The sequence below is a fragment of the Amaranthus tricolor genome, chromosome 1 (genome assembly GCF_026212465.1).
Source record: "Amaranthus tricolor cultivar Red isolate AtriRed21 chromosome 1, ASM2621246v1, whole genome shotgun sequence".
NCBI lineage: Eukaryota > Viridiplantae > Streptophyta > Magnoliopsida > Caryophyllales > Amaranthaceae > Amaranthus > Amaranthus tricolor.
This window is the reverse complement of record NC_080047.1, coordinates 10,926,614-10,947,718: the sequence shown is the minus strand read 5'-3', so window position 1 is coordinate 10,947,718 and position 21,105 is coordinate 10,926,614. Positions and strand designations below refer to the sequence as shown.

Below are 21,105 nucleotides of genomic sequence, written 5' to 3'. Positions count from 1 at the left end.
ACTTTTTTTTTTCAAAAATAGTCTAGTTTAAAGTATTTTATATTTTTGAGCTATAAATTTATAAGGAAAATTTATGTACAATAATCCAACCTATTCACAATTTTCCTACAATAATTCTAACTATCGATTAACCATGAGTAATCCCATCTATTGTTTCATTTAACTCGAAATGTTGTCGGATCACCTACTACCGATTTATATTAGCTATAATTTAATTTCTTTTTTTTCTTACCTTTTTACTTAAGTTAATGATTAACATTTACTTCAATCTCCAACACCTTTTCGCTTCTTCTTCCTAACATTCATTCTCTCCGTCCTACCAAACCCACCATTGAAGAGGGCTTCCATTGAAGCTTATTTATACTTTAGCAAGAACACCATGTTTACATCTAGGGGTTTCCCTTGCAATTGAACTCCTACTTGAAGAATAATTGGAATAGGTAATGCTCTTCATGTCAGGAAAAAGAAATCAGATAGAAGAGGATTTAAGGAAAAAGGAAAAAAAATTAAAAGATAAACAATGAACTTACTACTGCAACAATGGAGATATGGAGTATTTAAGGAGGAAGAAGATAGAAGGGAATAACAGTCAAAAATGACCTGCTGCAAACGGTCAAGATAAAGCAAACAACACCACAAGTTAAATGAAACAATAGATAAGATTATTCATGATTAATCGATAATTTGAATTATTGTAAGAAAATCGTAAATAGGTTGGATTATTCTGGATAAATTTTCTAATGAATTATGCATTGTTAAATTTTATTTATCATATTAACATTTCATATTTTAAATAAAATTAGATATGTAGAAATAGATTTATAAAGATTGATGATGGTATAGGTGTATATAACACAAAAAATGATTGCATGAGAGGCGAATTTAATGTGTTTGTAATTGTAATGGTATAACTAGTTGGTCATAGTGGGTGAGAATGAATTTAAATATATATCCAGATAGACAGACGTGGATATAAAAATTCCACTTATTCCTCCTATTGTGGGCCTTGGATAATGGGGCAAGGGTGAAGTATGAAAATTTTATGTGGATATGAGAATGGGGAAGGAGATATTCGCACCCACTCACCCATCTGTTTTTCCATCTCTAAATATCATTTTTCCACTTCCGTTGGTACTAGTCTATACTCCACCATGTTACTAGAGTTGTGCAATCGGATTCGGTAGGGACCCTATTATGAGTCTAGAATCCAACCCGTTTAAAAAGCGCTACACTGAAAATCATTAGATAATTAGCAAATCGACTTGTAAATTAGAAAACTATTTAGTGGGGACGATTATAAAAATTGGCTAATTTAAAAGCAACACATAATTTAAATCCAAAATGTAGTATTGATAAAAATTATTCCAAAACATTATAGAAGTACAAGCTTAAAATGCCAAACCTTTATAACATTTTGATAAATCGTCATGGGCTTATGTGGACAAATCAACGGCCATCAAAGAGCTCGTATGTTCAAGCTCACTTAAGGGAAAGTTGACTACGTACAAACTCAATGATGTTCTTTCCCAATATCATATGGGCAAGAGAATTAGTCCATCAAACTTCTATGCTAGATTACTAGTTAACATTTCACTAAATCACCAATTTGTAATCGCATTTAGACATTTTCTCAACATTTATTCTTCTCATAGAAAAAATAACGAGTTAGATTAGACCGAGTCAAACGCTCGTAACCTGGCTCAATCCATCAAGATTGTTGTAGAACTCAACTCAACAGTACATCTGAGTGCAGGGTCCCTTAATGACTGATTATTTACAAGCCTGTTACTCCTAAAATGAAAGTGTGGTCCTGCTCAACTTTCTTTGGTTTTATTGGATTCCATAAAAGAAGTATAGGAAACCTTGAAAGAATGGAAATAATGTTCCAAACACTTCCAAAAGCAATGGAATACATCTTGTATACGTGGTTTACATTATTTTAATATACATTAATTTTAAAAGATACTTTTAATAATATATTTTTCTACTTGATAAATATAATCATATACAATTATTGAGAAATAGAAATATACGGTATTTTTAAATTGATGCACGCTAAAATAGTATGAATTAAGTCATACAAGAGTTTTATATCTTTTATAAATTATATTTTAACTTAAATAGCAAGTAAAAGTCTTGTACTTTTATAATTTTGTCTAACATTAAAATTGTGTGCATATTTTCATTTAAAGAGTATAATCAAGTGATTTAAATAGAAATAAGAAAATATTATTTTACACATTATTTTCTCATTGTGATTACAAATTGGTTAAAACATAAAAAATGATCTCATACATTAATAAATCGTGACCGGGTAAATTTAGTGACATTAAATTCAAACCATTATCATATAACAGTCCAGTAACATCTATTACTCTCTAATAAAATATAAATATTACTCAATTACATAATTCTCTCATTATATATTAACTTAATTACATTATAAGTTTTACAGAATATTCATTTAATTACACTAACGTTTGTAACGATAATAGCGGAAGAAACGCTTACTGCTTAACTATATTTTGAGGATTACTGTATAACTTACTTTAACATAAATAATCATAATAATAAGTCTAAAATTGATGTTTAGCCCTTTACATTTAAATAAGTTTCCCAAAGATCCATACACTTAACACAATTAATAACACATCTCAAAAAAAAAAAATCACTAATAACAGAACCGTTTTGGACATTTTTTGAGGCTTTGAGCAAAACTAAAATAATACTCCCTCTGTTTTCATATGTTCTTCTCAAATAGAATTCACGAATATTAGTGTCAAACTTTGATTATGATTTCTCATCATTCTATATGAAAAAACATATTCATGTAGAATCTTGATAGATTCGTCTCAATATATACTTTTTAAATATCAATTCTTTTAGAATTTTTGAAAACTCATAATTAAAATTTTATATGGTTAGAACTAGACCTGGGAAAATTTGATCCGACCCGAAAATGAACCCGGGACCCGACCCGACAAAACCCGAACCCGACCGACCCGAAAGCAACTTAATCCGAAACATGACCGACCCGATAATTACCCGACCGAAAATGACCCGACCGGAAACCGACCCGTTTTGACAGATTTAATATCAATTTTTAGAGTAATTTCAATGTTAGAATTCATTTCAAAGTATCTCAACATATTGAGTATATCACTTGAACCCTAAAACTCATCAATAGATCTCAAAAAACACGTATTTAACGTCTTTTTAGCCATTGTAATTATTTTTCTTTAAAAACAGGACGTTATAATCATCTTAATTGAATACATGTATCTTGTTAAATCAGTCAAATGAGTTTTTAATTCTTCTACATTTCAGTAAGCAAATCAATATAATTTATACGAACGTTTCGCGCGTTTGAATGAGCTTTTCAAAAAACGAATGTCGCTACCCTAAATTATAAAACGCGTATCTTATAAGACGAAATAAGTACTTAGTTAGTTGTATATCTTTCCAACATGAAAATTGTGAAGATAATTTTAACGTCATTTTTATCTAACGTTACAATTATAATAAACAAAATAACTTTTATAAAGCGCGTATCTTACAAGTCTTTCAAAATAATTATTAATTCCCCTATTTTTCTTGCACTTAAATGAACCTGACATACCAACTATTTTTTGAAAATCGTACATGTAATTTCTCTAATGATTTTTTTTAGACATTTTAATGATTTTTTTTATGTTGAATTAGTCGATTGGATATTCTAATGTTTTATGGTAACCCGTTGGGTCAATCCGAACCTACCCGAAACCCAGAGTGATCCGACCTGAAACTGACTGATCCGAAACTGACCCGACCCGAAAATGACCCGACCGAAATCGATCCGACCCAAAACCCGACCGACCGACCGTTTTTCCAGGTCTAGTTAGAACACACTAAATTTCTGGTCATTTTGATTTTGTATTTTAAGTCGATATTTCTCTTAAACATCCTAAAATTAAACATTTGATTTTTTTTATAAATTTTATTTAAAATAAAAACAAATATATATTTTTAGCAATTGATAAGAATTTTTTCAAAGTAATCATTGACCACATAAGTCCATCCAAAATCAACTTAAATCGAACAATCGTTTCATAAATAATCTGTCTAAAAGTAATCTAACTAGTAGAGGTGTTCATTCGGGTTAACGAGTAAATTTTAGGTTAGGTGTTTCAGGTGAGTTTAAAAATTAAGTCTTATATCCATAATGATTTTATAAAATTTTAAATTATTTTGAAAGCGAATCAAATCAAATTCATTTACCAAATTACGTAAATATTAAATCATCTGATTTGTTTTGAACACCTCTACTAACTTTAAATTCGCAGCCTAAATGTTTTGACATGTGTATAAGCAAGTGTGATATGAGATGATTACTCAAGTCTCAAGTGGAGTATGTTAGAAAAAGAAAAAGAAAGAAAATGAGTTGAATATTTGGATGATGACTAATGTCATATGTGCTCTCATCTGTCCACATGACTTACAAGTCAGTGAGTCACAATGTATTTTTCATGTTAATACTTCAAGAACAACAAACAAATAAGTAGCTCTCATACTAACTTGGTCTCACCCAATAAATTGATCTTTCAACCCAAAACAATTTGTATCCCCCTCTCATAATCTCTACAAGATTTGAAGCTTATCTTACTCTTTAACCACTATGATTTTGTTAAATGCTGAATTTTTCTCATATTTTTTTAATGGAAAGAAAACAAATCAACTTGCAATCAGAAAGTTGCTATCTTTTTCTGATTTGGAAATTTCCCACTTATGAGAGTTAAATGGTGGGTTCTTGCTTTGCCTCTGTTGTAAGCCTTTCTCTTTGTCTTCTTATTCATATTTTTATTATTATTATATTATTTAATTATTATAACTCCCCTCAAATTTCATAAAATATTAGTAAACCCTTAATTATTTAATGGTATGTTACTATGTTTTTGTCCCAATTTTACCCAACTGTCTCTTCCATTGTTTTTTTACAACAATTAATTATTTAGGCTGTTTTTTTCAATAAATCATGTTCCATGAGTCAATTTCCAATTTTTAATTAATGGGTAGGTAGCAAATTTTGCGGCTGACCAGATATATAATAACCCAGGTGATACAGTATCTTTTTCTGTTAATGAAGTTATAATAGTTCAAGAATTTTTATTTTCTGGGTTTCTTCAAGTTAAAAATTTAGTCGTAATCATAATCTGGATATAATGTGTACGATGATGATGAAGCTTCAACCTTTCATGTCACCTTTATATTTTCTGATTTATTTTATTAAATTTGAACTTAGAATGGTCATTTTCTTGCTTTTCTGGGTTAAGCATATTTAGGTCTAGGAAGTCTAATGTTAGACAATTTTTTATTGTATTTTTGAAATCTATCTTTGTGTAAGTATTCCACTAAGCTTCAAATGGGGTTTTTCTGCTTTAATCATCCATTTTCATGTTCTTGGTTGCCCTAATTTTTTCCTTTCATTAGATTCCTTGTTAAAATTTTTATAAAAAAAATTTTTTATAAAAAAATTACTTTTATACATAGTGTCCTTTGTTGGGGGAGTGAGGGAATCAAGTTCGATGCTTTCTTGGGCATTTCTTAATTTTGTATTCTTATTCTGTTTCTGGATTGTAATGACTGAAGGAAGAAGAAAGCTGATTCCAATGGATGAGTGTAATTTATAACTGAGGCTGATTCCGGTGAAGTTCAGTTTTGTGTCTAATTTCACTATGAAGCTGGTTCATATTGTGCCATGGTTGGGAATTCTTCATATCATGATGCTCTTTGAAGGCACATCTGGGTTGGATAATATAAACCTTGGTGCTATCTTTACTCTTGGCACCATAAATGGCAAGGTTTCGAAGGTTGCGTTGGAAGCTGCTGTCGATGACATAAATTCCGATCCTAGGATACTTAAGGGTTATAACCTGTCTCTCCAAATTCATGATTCCAATTACAATGGATTCCTCAGCATCATGGGAGGTAAAATTCTACAAGAACTTTGAAGTTGTAGTTACATTTTGTTTGGTGTCGTTATCAAATGGTGGAAATGGTGATGAGAATAACTGTAATTTTAGAAGGAAAATCTTTTGATGAGTTTATTGGTTAGTTGGTTATGCTTGTTCTACTTCAATCATCTTATTTTTTCCGCGTAATTTATTCCAATACATTGTCATTTGGTGAGGTTTTATTGGATGGTAATGGAAAATATTGAAAAAAAAATTTGGGGATCGAAGTTTCATCACCATAGGAATGGTATGGTACATTTCATGCTACAAATCATCTCATTATCACTATTTAGTACTAACAACCAAACATCTTGTTATAGTTTAATTTAGTATATAGCCTATGTGTGGCTGTGCCACCTACTATTCTTGCTTAGTTGCTTTGCGCATTTAGAATTTAGGCTTCCCCTTTCCTTGTTCTCTAATTAGCGGAATTTTCAAATTTTGGATGGAAGATGATGTAGTTCTATCTTGGACTCGGATACCGATGTTGGATACTGGTACGTGTTCAAGTGTCAGATACGTCTAAATATTCAATTTTAAGCCTAAAAGAATTGTAAGTGTCATACTAATGTCTGGGGATTAAGGATCGGACGGGTCCGTAAAGCAAAATGGAGAGTCCGAGTAACATAGATGTAGGTACTTGAATTAGGAGGGAATCTACGACATCTTTTGAGGTGAAAATAAGAAAACTAGGATGTGTATGTACCACCCTGGATTTCCATAATGCTTCTACTTCCTCTGTCCCTACTGCTGTGTTGAACAAAATTTAACAATATATAAGGTAATAACTGTTGTACCATTTATTGATCGCAGCATTGCAGTTTATGGAGACAGATACTGTTGCTATTATAGGCCCTCAGACATCCATCATGGCTCATGTACTTTCTCACCTAGCAAATGAACTCCATGTTCCAATGTTGTCATTCACCGCGCTTGATCCTACATTATCACCGATCCAATACCCTTACTTTTTCCAAACAGCCCCTAATGATCAGTTTCAGATGGCTTCCATTGCAGATATGGTAAGCTACTTTCGTTGGACCCAAGTCATAGCTATCTTCACTGATGAGGAACAGAGTCGTAATGGGATCACTGCATTGGGGGACAAGCTAACCGAGAAGCGTGCCAAGATCTCTTACAAGGCTGTGCTTCCCCCTGATATAAGAGGAAATGAGAGTGTAGTGAAACAGGAATTAGAAAAGGTGAAATTGATGGAATCTAGGGTGCTTGTTGTGCATACTTTGTCGACTTATGGGCCAATAATTTTTAAGCTTGCTGAGCAGCTTGGCATGATTGGTGACGGGTATGTTTGGATAGCTACTGCATGGTTGCCCTCCATCTTAGATTTTAACCAAAGTTTAGATACCTATCAAATGACCCAGGGGGTAATCACTCTTCGGCACCATACTCCTGACTCATCAAGAAAAAGGGCATTCATCTCAAGGTGGCCTAAATTGAGCAAAGGCGCATTTGGGTTAAATGTATATGGGTTGTATGCCTATGACACCGCTTGGCTGATCGCTCATGCAATTGATGCATATCTACGTCAAGGCAACAATATTTCCTTTTCAAATGATCCGGTTTTATCTTCTATTGGAGGAGGAAGTATGAATTTAAGTGCTTTGAGCGTCTTTGACGGAGGAACTGAGTTGCTTAAGAGAATACTGGAAACCAATATGACTGGTCTGACGGGCCCAATCTGGTACGATTCAGACAGAAATTTTATAGACCCTTCTTTTGATGTCATCAATATTGTTGGTACCCAAATGAGGCGAATTGGATACTGGTCAAACTACTCTGGCTTATCTGTTATAGAACCAGAGATTCTTCGTAAAAGACCTCAGAATCGTGCAAGTGCAAGCCAGAAGCTAAACAATGTTATATGGCCTGGAGGAACAAAGAACACACCTCGTGGATGGGCATTCCCACGTGATGGAAGAAAATTGAAAATCGGGGTTCCTCATAGGGCGAGCTTTCTTCAATTTGTTTATCAAGACAATCAAACTCATGCTATTCGTGGGTATTGCATTGATGTTTTCGAAGCTGCTGTAAAGTTGCTTCCTTATGCAGTTCCATATGAATTCATATTATTTGGAGACGGGCGTAAAAATCCCAACTATGCGGAACTTGTAAGAAGGATCACTACGGGTGTACGTGTTAACATTTTTATGTCATACTTGATGTTAGTGAATCAGCGAAAGCTTATGATGGTGCAATTTACTGATACTGAATTTGACATTGCAGGAATTCGATGCTGTGGTCGGGGAGATAGCAATTGTGACCAACCGAACGATGATTGTAGACTTCACACAGCCATATGCAGATTCAGGACTAGTAGTAGTTGCCCCTGTTAAAAAGATGAGCTCTAGTGCTTGGGCATTCTTGAGGCCTTTTACACCCCTCATGTGGGCTGTTACAGCTGTATTTTTTCTCATAGTGGGCGCAGTTATTTGGATCCTAGAACATAGATTAAATGACGAATTTCGCGGGCCTCCCAGAAAACAGATTATGACAATTCTATGGTAAGGTTATAATGCACGGATCATATAGAAGATAGGTAGAGCCGTAGAGGCGTTCATTTGGGTCATCGGGTTGATTTCGGGTTAGGTGTTTCGGGTCGGTTTGAAATCGGGTTTTTTGTTCATATCGTTTTTTGCATAATTGTAAATTATTTTTGATGTCGGGTCAAATTGGGTTTGGTTGCAAGATCAGGTTAATTTTGGATCATCGAGTCTGTTTGAACACCACTAGGTACTTGTGACAGTTGCAATATATGCTTTTCTCTTGTGATGGCTCACATGTTCTTTTCTTTCAAAATTTCAGGTTCAGTTTCTCAACCCTATTTTTTGCACATAGTAAGTCCATTTTATAGTCTTTATGTTTTAATTTTTGAGTTTTTACATCAATTTAAGATTTGTTTGTCCTAATTTTATGAATTTTTCTATTTACTTTGAACTTGTAGGAGAAAATACCGTGAGCACTCTTGGTCGGGTGGTTCTCGTCATATGGCTGTTTGTCGTTCTGATCATTCAGTCGAGCTATACAGCTAGTTTGACATCTTTTCTGACTGTCCAACAGCTAACATCTTCAATCAAAGGAATTGACTCTTTGATTACTGGAAATCAGCAAATAGGATTCCAAATAGGCTCATATGCAGAAAACTATCTCAACGAAGAACTTAACATTCCCAAATCAAGGCTCAAGCCTCTTGAATCTGCGGAAGACTATGCCAATGCTCTTAGTACAGGAAGAGTAGCTGCGGTGGTCGATGAACAGCCATATATCGACCTTTTTCTTTCGAACTACTGTCAGTTTGCAATTGCGGGTCAGGAATTCACTAAAAGTGGCTGGGGGTTTGTAAGTATCTCTAACCGGGATGTTTATATAGTTAACTGTTTTTCTTTCATCAATAAGTGCCCCGGAATATCTGTCCTTAATAGTCACTTCAAATTAGCATCAGGCTATGTTCTACTGTATTCTCATTTTGCACCATTCTCTCTTTCCGGTGGCGGAGCAAAAATTGACAAATTTTTTTAATAACCTTGTACAATTTTTAAAATTATGATATTTTCCTTACAATTTTGTCTTTAAACACTTAACATATGCAACATAATTTAATATTGAGGCCCCTAATTTTTTGGTGCCCTGTGCAGTTGAACATGTTGAACATGCTTAGAACCTCTCCAGTCTCTTTCTTTTGTATATCTGGGGCTGTTCATGTAATTAATCGGGATGTTCATGTAGTTAACTTAAACGTAAATTGTACTAATAAGGGTCAATCCGAAACAAACTCTTTGTTAGTGTTATCACTAACTAGGGTATAGTTGCGTTCACCTGACCGCTCCCAATCCCATGAGCCACTTAATGGCATTGGAGTATTGTATTGTTATTGCTGTTAACTACTTAACTGTATGTTGAGGCGGAAAACTTTCATTTAGTGATCACAAGAAAAACATTCTGGCCAATCGGGTTTCTAGGAAAACATAACTAACTGTGAAAGAGTAAATCCAATTGCCTTAAGTGTTTAGGAATTAAGGCAAAGGGCTCCGACCTCCGAGTAGTAAATTGTTTGTTTTAAAGCTTGTTTGCTGGACTTTGATTATAAAATCGGAATACAAAATCACTTGGAAAAAATAAAACTTCGATAAGTTGAGGCTATTTTCTATGAACTCATTTATCTGAAGCGGGTATGTGTTGCGTTTTTCTGTTGCATTTCATATTATTAGCTTTGATTTCAACTATTTAGTTAACGCTGCCACCGTTTGTTCATCAGGCATTTAAGAGAGATTCTCCCTTAGCCCTAGACATGTCAACGGCTCTCCTCCTGCTATCTGAGAATGGCAGCCTACAAAACATAACCGACCATTGGCTCAACAAAAAGAAATCCTGTCGATCAAATCAGTCGGTAAATGACTCCGAACAGCTTAAACTAGACAACTTCATTGGCCTTTTTCTTATATGTGGTGTGGCTTGTCTCCTTGCTCTTATTATATACTTCGGCATGATGCTGTACAAGTTCCACCAACACTTGCCGGAACAGTCAGAACCGTCAAGCCAGAGCAACTCCCGTTCTGTACGCCTTAAGACATTCTTGTCGTTTGCTGATAGGAAAGAAGATTTGTCGCAGAGAAGGCTTAAGAGAAAACGCATGTCTGCGTCGATGCCAGGTTACGGTAGTGATCACATGGTCGAGGTTGAATCTGGTGGGAAATCATCGAAAACTGACGAGTTTATGAGTTATCGAGAGAATAGTCAAGATCATTGGAATCGGTGAGAGCTTCAAAGTGAATTCTTTTTTCGTGTGATTATCGACAAAATCTAGTACTTTGCTTTAGGAAGATAGTATATGTTCAACCATGCAGCTATTTAGGAATTCATGAATGTATACAGAGATTAAGATCTGCAACTGGACTTATGACCATCATGTTTATAAAATGATGGGCAAACCACTTCTTGTGTAAATGGAATTTAGAATGAAGATTAGATGAAGTCCCATTTGGTGAATGATTAGAAGCTACTAGTGACATTATTAACCTAATTTTTGTGGTGATGATAAAATTATTTGAAATAAGAACATTATATCTGGGATATTATAAGATTCGTACTTATTCATGTTTTTGAAGAATCAACTATTCTTTGTTTTTGCTAATGCTTGATTATAAGATATTACGGCCCTTTATTTCATATTAATAATGTGGCTTTTTTTTTCTAGTTAGTTCATTTGCTAAAGACTTGACGATTAACGACACTAATGAAATAAACTAATAAAATCGCAAAATACAAAACAACAGGCAAGCGACGAGTCATCACCAGAAAAGCCAACTCGGCTTTCTCTCAAAGCCGACTCGGCTTTGGGTTCTATCCCAAAAAATCACCGCAGTAACAAGCAATGTCTCGTCATTTATGGGGCGACAAATCGGCGTATTTTGCATTTTTCTTTTAAGGCATATTTTTGGACTTAGATTTATTATATAATGTCTCACCACGATACTTAATATGTACTATATATATAATCTAAGTCTTTATATATTCAAAATATGCGGGTAATTTTTCGTGCCCATAACTGATAAAAAATTCGGTAAATATTAAAGAACACACTTGCGAACGCGAACAGAGCATTACTCGTTAAAACACATACCGATCAAAGATGCTCATTTGAGCGCACCTACCAAAACAAGATGAGAAGTCATTTCAATTTTTATAAACTTCTACTAAGAAAATGAGAGCTGCATTGTCTAAAGAGATTGATATGTCACATCGTGTATGGAATTCGAGACTGGCGGCGTAGTTGGCTGCTGCATTGATAGATGTTGTAGATGGATTAAGGAAGGGAATACCGGGTGATAAAATTGTGGAGCGAACGCCGGCACCGTTGATTCCTGGGACGGGAAGGGTAAAGAAGGCGGCCATTTATGGAGGAGCGTTCGCGACTCCGGGTGTACGGATCATGGGATTGGATCGTGTGCGGTGACAGCAGTATTTGATGGATTGGATAAGGGAAGAGAACGATGGATGCTTTTTGGAATTACTGAAGGCCACTGCTGTTATTCAAAAACTTGATTGAGTGGGTGCCAGAGTTGTTAGCACTGTTCCTGAATGATAGGAAGTATGTCTTTTTAGGTATTTTTTCCTATCCTTGTTTTAAATTAATTTAATAAAATGACAAAAATGTCTTTAGACTTAAAAATTTTAAAATTTCTATAAAACACTTTAAACTCACTCAATAATATTTTTATCACTTCAAAAAACACAAAATCTACACATAAAATTAATCGGAGCTAAAATGCGACTGAACCTAGATGGAGTCGTTAACAAAAACTCGAGGTAATTTCTATTTTAATGTAATTCAAAATTAAAAAAAAAATTATGAGTCGTACAAAAAGTGCGACTGAATCTAGGAGGAGTCGCGCAAAAAGTGCGACTGAACCTAGGAACAGTCGCACAAAAAGTGCGACTAAACCTAGGTCCAGTCGCACTTTTTGTGCGACTCGTAATTTTTTTTTTTTAATTTTGAAATTCCTTTTGTTTATTTAATTTATTTTTTAAGTTATTATTATTTAATAAATGTTGTAATAAATTATTTTATTTTAATATATTATTATATTATGATAATATTATTATAATAATTAATTTTGAATTTAAATAATTTATTTAAATGTTTAATTATTTTTTAATATAATAATAATATATTAATTAAAATTTAGTTGTTAATTATTTATTAATATAATAATTGTTAATAAAATTATAATGAAAAATTTAATAAATAATAATAACTTAAAAAATAATTATAATAAATAAAAAGAATTAATTTTTCAAAAAAAAAAAATTTTTTTAATTTCCAGAACTCCCATTCGCACAAAAAGTGCGACTTGACTTAGGAGGAGTCGCACAAAAAGTGCAACTAGACCTAGGTCGAGTCGCACTTTAGTCGCACTTTTTGTGCGACTCTCCCTAGGTCTGGTCGCACATTTTGTGCGACTGGAGGGGAATTTTTTTTTTTTTTGAAAAATTTCGAATCGATTAATTACTTACCGAATCGTTATCATGCTTGTTTTGGTTCGCCATTGTTATTCGATGTATATTTTTAGCTTGTTTAAGTTAACATAGTGTTTTTAGAGAGTTTTAGAGAGACGTTATATTTTTTGAGTTCGAAAATTATGCAGGAGCAATCTTGGAAATTCATTATATATAGGATGGCGATAAAATAAAAAGGCGGCTATATTTAGTAATACCGATGCTTTTTTGTTTTCAGCTGTGTTTTTTATTAAAGTTTTGTATTTTTGGATCAGTGTTGACATTTGAATTGTGATTTTGTATTTGGTGTAGGAATCAGAAATTTACTTAAATTTATTGGATAAGCTTTATGCTCATCTCCATTACATTGTACCTGAATTTTTTCTCCTGCGGGGAAGATCCGTAGGGTTGTAGTACTGTTAACTTTTAACGTGTCGCAAAATTAAAACCTTTTCGAGACCCAATCATTGACATGAGATGAAACAAATAAATATCGGGATGACAAATTATACTGTTTAGCGTGAATCCACTAGCAAAATATAACCACGAGATAAGAACCGCAAATGAAGTTCCTCTAGTGTAGTCCACCAACAATGTCTTGTGAGACCTCGTATACTAGTACGATATTTAAGAACAATTCTTAAGCTAATTTTGTGTGTATTCAACTCTTGTATTTGACCTCACTTATAATCTGTTAAGACAATATACGTAAATTTTCTTAGTCTTAAATATTGAAAAAATCTAAGAAAAATCACATATACATTTCCATATTAAACCTCACGGTAATACTCCACTTAAAGTGAATGTGTGCATCTATTATCTTATACATTGCATACGATTAGTATACCAAAACCTTAAAGTGGTGTTATTACTATGCAAGGTAACTTAATGTGCTACTAAAGAGAGACCACAGAAAAAGCCTTCAAAAGCACTTAATTTTTCGGTTATAAGAGAATCAATACTCTCTTAATAGCACATATTAAGAACAAAATGTTTAGGGAGTTACACAATTAAATTAACAAATTAATATACCCATTATATTATATTGAGGATTATGACTAATATCTAGTCTTACTAGATGAGTCACATTAACCTAGACTTATATATGTCCAAACACACAAAATGGTCTCACACATTGATAAGTGTGACCCAATAGGTTTAGTAACATCAAGCTCGTACCATTATCAAATAACAGTTCAGTGACGTTTATTGGTCTCTAGTAAAACATAAACGTTACTCAATGTAGACTAAATTAACATCTCGTTGTATACTGACTTAATTACGTTAAACGACTTACAAAATATTCACTTGATTATTGAACATTTCTAACAAGATCTCCCGTTGATTCCCCAAATTTGATTGGAGCGTTTATGGTTAAGTATTTTGAAAGGAGAGGCTATTAACCTCACTCAAGGATCACAAGTTAAGGTTTAAGTGAGAGTTTATGTTGTGTCAATGTATAGGAATCAAATATGCATGTATGTGATGAATGACGATAATGAAGTAATAATCAGGACAGTATTTAAGGTGGTTCACCAATTTTGGGCTACATCCACTATCTAGCGTAGGATTTTATTAATGTGTTTAAAGGAGAAAATACAAACTTGAAGGAATTACAATGGAGATTAGTGTAAGGGAAGAGAGGAGCTAATAGGGAGTAATTTATATAAGCAAGAAGGGTACTCTTAGATGAGACTTTGGTGCACATAATACCCTAGCATACAAGTGTGCGTTTATAGAGAAGCAACAAGTGCAATGGGGGCAGCAGCTTTGTAGATTAAACAGCAGGCAGCAGATGCAAATAAAAGAACAGAAGCTACCAGCTGATCTGTTTTGGCTGCCAGCTGATCTGTTATGCTTCTTCTCTTATTTAAATTTCCTTTTCCATGTATCCCACGGTCTCCTATACCTCTTACCTTAGTCCTAGCCCTTTAATGCTTGCAATCCAAACCTTCACATGTCAAACTTACACTACCAATAGTACAATGTACTATTTGATTCCCATACAAACCAATCACAAATAAGTGATGTGTCCTCTTCTAACTTACACTAACTAAAATGATTAAGACTCTTAATCATTGTCCTAATTACTTGGTGAACATAAGTCACCCATAATCTTTAACATATTTTCCCTGACTTTTCTTGCAAATTGTTATGAATAAGACTTCCTATAATTGTTGTTGGGATTAAGACTTTGGCATTGTTGCTACTGGTGTTACTAAATCAGTCTTGCTTAAGTGTGATGTGAAACATTGAACACCATAAAACCATATTGTAGATGCTCACTTCACTTCACCTTGAATGGTTTCCTTGGCATAGAAATATAATAAAATGAATAAATGAGGTGAAACAAGCCAGCATACATAGGAAATTGAGGGACTTCATTTAATATAGACTTGTAGGGTATTTAAAGCCTGTTTCATTTGAACGTTGACGTATCTTTTGTGTGCCTTATTGTTTATAGGCTATAGCCCATGCTTTATCCATTTTAGTAGCTTGTTTATAGAGATGATGCATATAAGAAAAGATAAGCTGAAGATGACCTTGATAAGAGGAGTGAAAAATAATATGAAAAATTGGTTCTTGAAGGAGAACGACTAGATAGGAATGAAGGGAGGAGGGGAATATATGTAGATGAATAAGATGATCATGGTAATTGGTTTTCTTAGTTGCATATCATTATTTAGATAGGGGTGAATAAAGTATAGTTTTTATTAGTGACCATTTTCCATGTTGATTTGTTTAGATTCGTATAGCTTACCGCATATTGTTGGGATTAGTAGCTTTGTTGTTATGAGATATTGTGTGGATGTGCTGTTTAGTTCTACTGCCCTGGGGATACTTTGAGGGCAAATTGAGAGACTGGGAAGTTAACTTGTTGATAAGAAGACAGTGCACAAATTTGATAAAACCGGCTATGGGTTCTTTAGTATGTCAATATGTGGCACCCTGGTATTTTGTTGATTTTTGTAAACTGAAAAGGATATGTGGTTAGTTTTCTAGTATGTAGGCATGTCTTTTTTTATATGTTGCTTAATGGATCAGTTCCATATATAGTTTCAACATAGCGTACTTGCTTCTTGTTAATTCTTGCATTAGTGTGAAGTGGCTTTCTTTAGTCCGAAAGTTTGTAGAAATCTTGAAGGGATTTTAATGTGAAAAGAATTTCTTGCTTCTCAATAGTTACCGGTGAAGTTTGTATTTCTTGGACTGAGATAACTCAAATATGATTTATAATACAATAATTTTTCTTTTTTCAATACAGATGCATGAGAACCTTTTATAAATTAATGTACCACATCCATCCAGGCAAGTGCAATCCTTTTGATGAAGCCAACACTGTTTGGAGCAGGGAGCAGATTTTTTTTTTATGAGAATGTACTGATGTTCTACTGGTATGTTAAAATGACTTTTTTCTTTCTTTTGTATATACCTTTATTTATTCTGCTTTAACTTATGTGAAAGAGAACTTAAGTCACCTGCTAGAACTGTCACCATGATATTGGTATTCATCAAATCCTTTATTTGTAACTGAGAAGATAATATTCTAAAGAATATCTCCCATACAATGTTACACTTACATTTTGTTTGAATAGAGGAAATTGGATAGAAGGAGGGATTTGGAAGGTAATTCATTTGTTTGGATAGCAATTTGAAGGGGAGGGATTTGGAAGGAAAAGATTTGAAGAGATCAATAAGTCTCTTTATTTTGTTAATAATAAAATCTCTTCTATTGTGGAATTCAGAAAGACATAGAAGGAAAATATTATTTCTCTTTTCCTTTCCTTTCCCTCCTAAACAAGCAACCAAGGGAGACTTCCCCAGTTATTCTCTCCCCTTCCTTTTAGTTTCCTCCCTTCCCCTTCCCTTCCTTTCCTTTTCATCCTAAATTGTTATCCAAATTAAGTGTCAAGCCTCCATATTTGATTTCTAGATGTGCTGTATACTTATATGGTTAAAGTTTGTTTTTATTTTTCCACCTTTACAAATCGTAGGAAGAAAATTTACTAGGAACAATATAGAATGGAAAATATCTTCTAACTCATTGCTTATTACTATGCCAACTGGCTTAGGCTTGGGAAGAATAACCACCATTGCCACCATCACCAGTTCACTATCTGTCAATCTATCACATTCGGCTCCGTTAATGGGGCTTATGCAGCCTTACCACTGACCACTTGAGAGTTAATAGTTGTGAGTATGTTACTCGGATTCTTCATTTTGCTTCACGTACCCGTGTCAGATCTTGATGCTTGGACATTAGTATGGCACTTAGACACTTCATTTTAGGAGTAAAAATTGAATATTTAGATGTATCCGACACTTAGACACGTACTAGTATCCAGCATCAGTTGCTGAGTCCAAGTAACATTTGTGACTAATGGGAGATGTCATTTTCAAAATACTGCTTAAGAATCATTCAATTGAAATAGACATACTGCTGGATGGAACTTAGGTAGATGTTGGAAAAATGGATGGTGTGCAATGGAGAATAAAAACATTGGTTATAAAAATGAATAAGATTCCTTTATATATCACCTTTTCTACTCATGGAGTGTGCCTTCTCTGATTAGATTAGGACAAGCCACTACCAAAAAAGTTCCTTTAAATTATTGACATTTCTGTACATCAACTGTATACTTTTTTGGATATAATTATTGAAGAAGCAAAAAGAAGAAATGTAACTCTGCTTATTAACTTGCTTCAGTCAATTTGTGTGCTTCTGCTGATTATCTGATTTAGGCTCAAGTATGTGTTTCAGTCTAAGATGCTTGCCACCATAGTGTAAAAATGTGGTAATAGTCGTGATCGCGGTAAGGGAACGATCATGCGGGCATTGTAATGCCTAAATATCGATCGAATCATAAGATATTGCTTGATACGACCCAAAACGCAGTTTTTTACGCCTTTACAATTCAGTAAATGTTGGTTCGTTTGTTTTGGAAACCTTTACAATGCACCCGATGCGATGCGATACGTGTTTTTACACTATGCTTGCCCCTGAACAAGTAATCTATTGGTTCCTTTCCTCCTGCTAGTGCCAGATTCATTATTATATTATCAATTACAAATGTTTTAAGATATTATGAATTATTAGTGATAGTGGAAAGAACACATGTTCCACATTCTGTTAACCAGTATCCTTATTTGAGGTTAGTGTTATGGCTTATGGTCCAGTAATTCAATTCACAAGTTAGTGCCCAAAATCTGGTTAAAGAATTGCTTAAGGAGTCATTTTTCTAAATTTTGTCGTTAAGGGACTGTGCAGAATACCTCAAACTAAAAGAGTTGTGCTAGATATGTTCTGTGACACGGAATTTTACAACTTTGTAGTGTCTTTTTCCTGAAATAGAGTTTGCAAGTTACAATTTAATACTTCTAGTATTAACTAGTTAAGCATAAGTGTTCTGCTTTAAATGGGAACATATTGTGACCTGATTCTGAGATTGCTTTGTCTGCCATATATCTAAGATTACCAAGTGTGTTGATTTAGTTTTTTCAGAAAGAAGCTAATCTCTTGACTTATATTCTGCACAGTTGCTTCGTTATCTTGGTGGTGTTTGATTCATGATGTCTCGGAATCACTCTGGCTTGATATAAGAGCGAGTGCCCAAATTGCTTTAGGCATAACATAATAGAAAAATATTCTCGAGAGCTAGCATAATACAAAATCAAGGCCGCGTCTTATTTTATCAGCCGCGTTATAAAGGTTTTCTAATTTAGTGAATTTTTATCACCCGTGTTGTCAAGGTAAAAAAATGCATTTTAAGCCATATAAGGGAAATCTCAAAATTTTGTCAGATATTTGGTGGTACGAAAGCCGCATCACCGTGTCGTTACCACAATTGTTATTGTGACAGCATCTTTTCACTAGATATCAAGTCCTGCCGGAATAAGCTAATGCTAAAGTACTATTTTCACAAAATAATGAAAGTGAAAGGAGTTTCTTTTTGGGAGGGAGTGAGGAAAACAATTGCTGTCTTGTTATTGGCTGACAGAAAATTTTTTATTTATATATTGCTAATCTGGTATTTCTATAAAAGCTATGCAGGTTGGAGTCTTTGGCATCCTTGACAGAAAAACTCTTTGAACACTCCTATACCCTGCCTACACCCCTTACCTGCACACTCCTATACACCCTACAGGCCTACTCCCAGTCCCAAGTAAAGATAAAAAAAAAAACAAATAAAGAAGGGAATATCATGCCTGATAGTCTTAGAATTCTTTCGGCTGTTAACTCATCAGTGACTGCCGATAATGGAGGACTAACATCAACCCAATCAGATTATGTCATCATCCTGGCTGCGCTCTTTTGTGCTCTTATCTGTTCAATCGGTCTCATTATGGCAGCTCGTTGTGTTTGTCTCCACCACCCTCTCAATCTTTTCACGACAGGCTCAGCCCTTCAGACCTCAGCACCCTCTCCACCAGGTCTTAGCAAGAAGACCCTCCAACTACTGCCAACAACCAAGTACATTTTTGAAGCAAGTGGTAGTAACAAACAGACTGAATGTGCCATCTGTTTGACGGATTTTGGTGATGGAGATATGATGAGAATTCTTCCGCGATGTAACCATGCATTTCATGTAACATGCATTGACACTTGGCTTGGCTCCCACTCATCATGTCCATCTTGTAGACAGTTAGTTCTGGTAGTTGGTCAATGTTGTCACTGTGGTGGATTCTCGACTCATCGAGGCTTCCATGGCACTCCTTCTGAGGTACGTGTGAGAGAGATTGATATGATGTGCCGACAAGACAATGTGCGTGCATTTCTACCTTAGAAATATAGCAAGGGACTTTTGTGTTTTCTTATCTTTTTCTCGTTCTGGTTACTATATCCATTATGTTCATTTAGTCATAATATTAAGCTTTTAATAAAAGAATGAATCAGAAGCAGTTTAGTTTTCATACTGGTGTATTTGATTACGACATTCTTATAGAAGTATATTTACGGGTTTTTCGCTCTATATTTGTTACTTTTGCTTTGGACTAGTAAAACAAATTCACTAATAAAATGTTGCTGAGAACTTCATTTATCAGTATATACTGTCTATGAACTTTTGATGCACTCATCTATTGCTGTACGCCTGTACGGCTGTACTTGTCCGGGACCCTTTTATGCTGTTCAGTGTTAGAAAACTAGATTTCAAGAACTATGGTGTTGACACCAATGGTAGACAACTTGCTCGAGTTATCTGCTTTTGAAGAACCTAGTTCCACTCACAAAGGCATATTCCACGGTCTCTGTTCATTCCAGAAGATGACTTGCTCGATTTTTCACAAATCGCAACCGAAGAAACAAGTTCCAGGTACTAAGGCATAATTCATGTCAACTTCTCTGTTCACTTTGGAGTTGTTTGCTGTCTAAGATGTGCCATTACTGAAAGCAGCTTTTTATGTGACTTTTTATTCACTTTAGCTTTTTGTCATTTATTAGTTGCTTTAGACTGAACTTGCTAATTAACAATATATTTGCCCTTGATTAGTTAGGTCACTTTCAGAAGCACCAATCATGTTTCATGATATTTTAAGCCCATGTCATTTGAGCGTAATGCTATGTTGATTCTATTGTTCTTCTATGCACTTCCACTTTTTTGTTTACTTGTTTACTTAATAGTGTATATGACTAAAGAATATATATAGTATATACCAGTTAGTGGGAGCCCCCTTAAGCCCGTATCTTATGCTTTACTTATTTGGTTCAGAGGTCAGACTTATTGCTGGTGGCCGCTTGCTCACTGTAACACTAACAGATGCTGTAGTGGTGGTCCTGAAACTGTTTTGATATCTATTTCAGTAATCCGCAAGTATGGGAAGTATTAAAGAAACAGAGAGCTGTACACGAATAGTGGAAGTCTGGTTGACAGTTCTGTATTGTGGACAAAAAAGTATACCTATCGTCTTCATTCAATTCTGCTTCATCTTTCCTGCTCTTGAAGTTTAATCTTTAGCTAATGTACTTGAAGATGAATTGACATAATGGTTGTTATGACTATGTTATAGCGGTTAGAGTATATAACATATCATGGGGCATCAACCATCAGCTTAAGCTTTTGGGTGAGTTGGTTCCTTGATATGGTATTAAAGCCAACGTGAC

General features: G+C 34.3%; 2 protein-coding genes across 6 annotated transcripts; both read left to right on the top strand.

Annotated features, from left to right (window-relative positions):
- Nucleotides 1-4,393: 4,393 nt before the first annotated feature.
- Nucleotides 4,394-11,391, top strand: LOC130814694 (glutamate receptor 3.2-like). 5 transcript variants are annotated; one of them, XM_057680880.1, is made up of 7 exons: nucleotides 4,394-4,778; nucleotides 5,626-5,964; nucleotides 6,804-8,140; nucleotides 8,235-8,512; nucleotides 8,814-8,845; nucleotides 8,953-9,347; nucleotides 10,264-11,391. In XM_057680880.1, the coding sequence occupies exons 2-7, from the start codon at nucleotides 5,712-5,714 to the stop codon at nucleotides 10,762-10,764; spliced, it is 2,796 nt and encodes a 931-aa protein (XP_057536863.1). In that variant the 5' UTR covers nucleotides 4,394-4,778; nucleotides 5,626-5,711; the 3' UTR covers nucleotides 10,765-11,391. The 5 variants fall into 5 exon arrangements, with proteins under 5 accessions (XP_057536863.1, XP_057536854.1, XP_057536846.1 ...); XM_057680871.1 differs by having other exon boundaries at nucleotides 4,394-4,802; XM_057680863.1 differs by lacking the exon at nucleotides 4,394-4,778 and adding an exon at nucleotides 4,806-5,092.
- A 107-nt stretch (nucleotides 11,392-11,498) lies between these two features.
- On the top strand, nucleotides 11,499-20,658 carry LOC130814722 (RING-H2 finger protein ATL80-like). Its single transcript, XM_057680889.1, has 3 exons — nucleotides 11,499-12,110; nucleotides 16,270-16,399; nucleotides 19,049-20,658. Exon 3 carries the CDS (start codon nucleotides 19,208-19,210, stop codon nucleotides 19,787-19,789), a length of 582 nt encoding a protein of 193 aa, XP_057536872.1. The 5' UTR covers nucleotides 11,499-12,110; nucleotides 16,270-16,399; nucleotides 19,049-19,207; the 3' UTR covers nucleotides 19,790-20,658.
- Nucleotides 20,659-21,105: the final 447 nt, after the last annotated feature.

Excerpts from the sequence above, each read along its gene's own strand:
- LOC130814694 (XM_057680880.1), top strand. The coding sequence starts at position 5,712 with ATGAAGCTGGTTCATATTGTGCCATGGTTGGGAATTCTTCATATCATG. Across the intron at positions 8,141-8,234 it reads TAAGAAGGATCACTACGGGT|GAATTCGATGCTGTGGTCGG; the intron begins GTACGTGTTAAC and ends TTGACATTGCAG. Across the intron at positions 9,348-10,263 it reads CTAAAAGTGGCTGGGGGTTT|GCATTTAAGAGAGATTCTCC; the intron begins GTAAGTATCTCT and ends TTTGTTCATCAG.
- LOC130814722 (XM_057680889.1), top strand. The coding sequence starts at position 19,208 with ATGCCTGATAGTCTTAGAATTCTTTCGGCTGTTAACTCATCAGTGACT.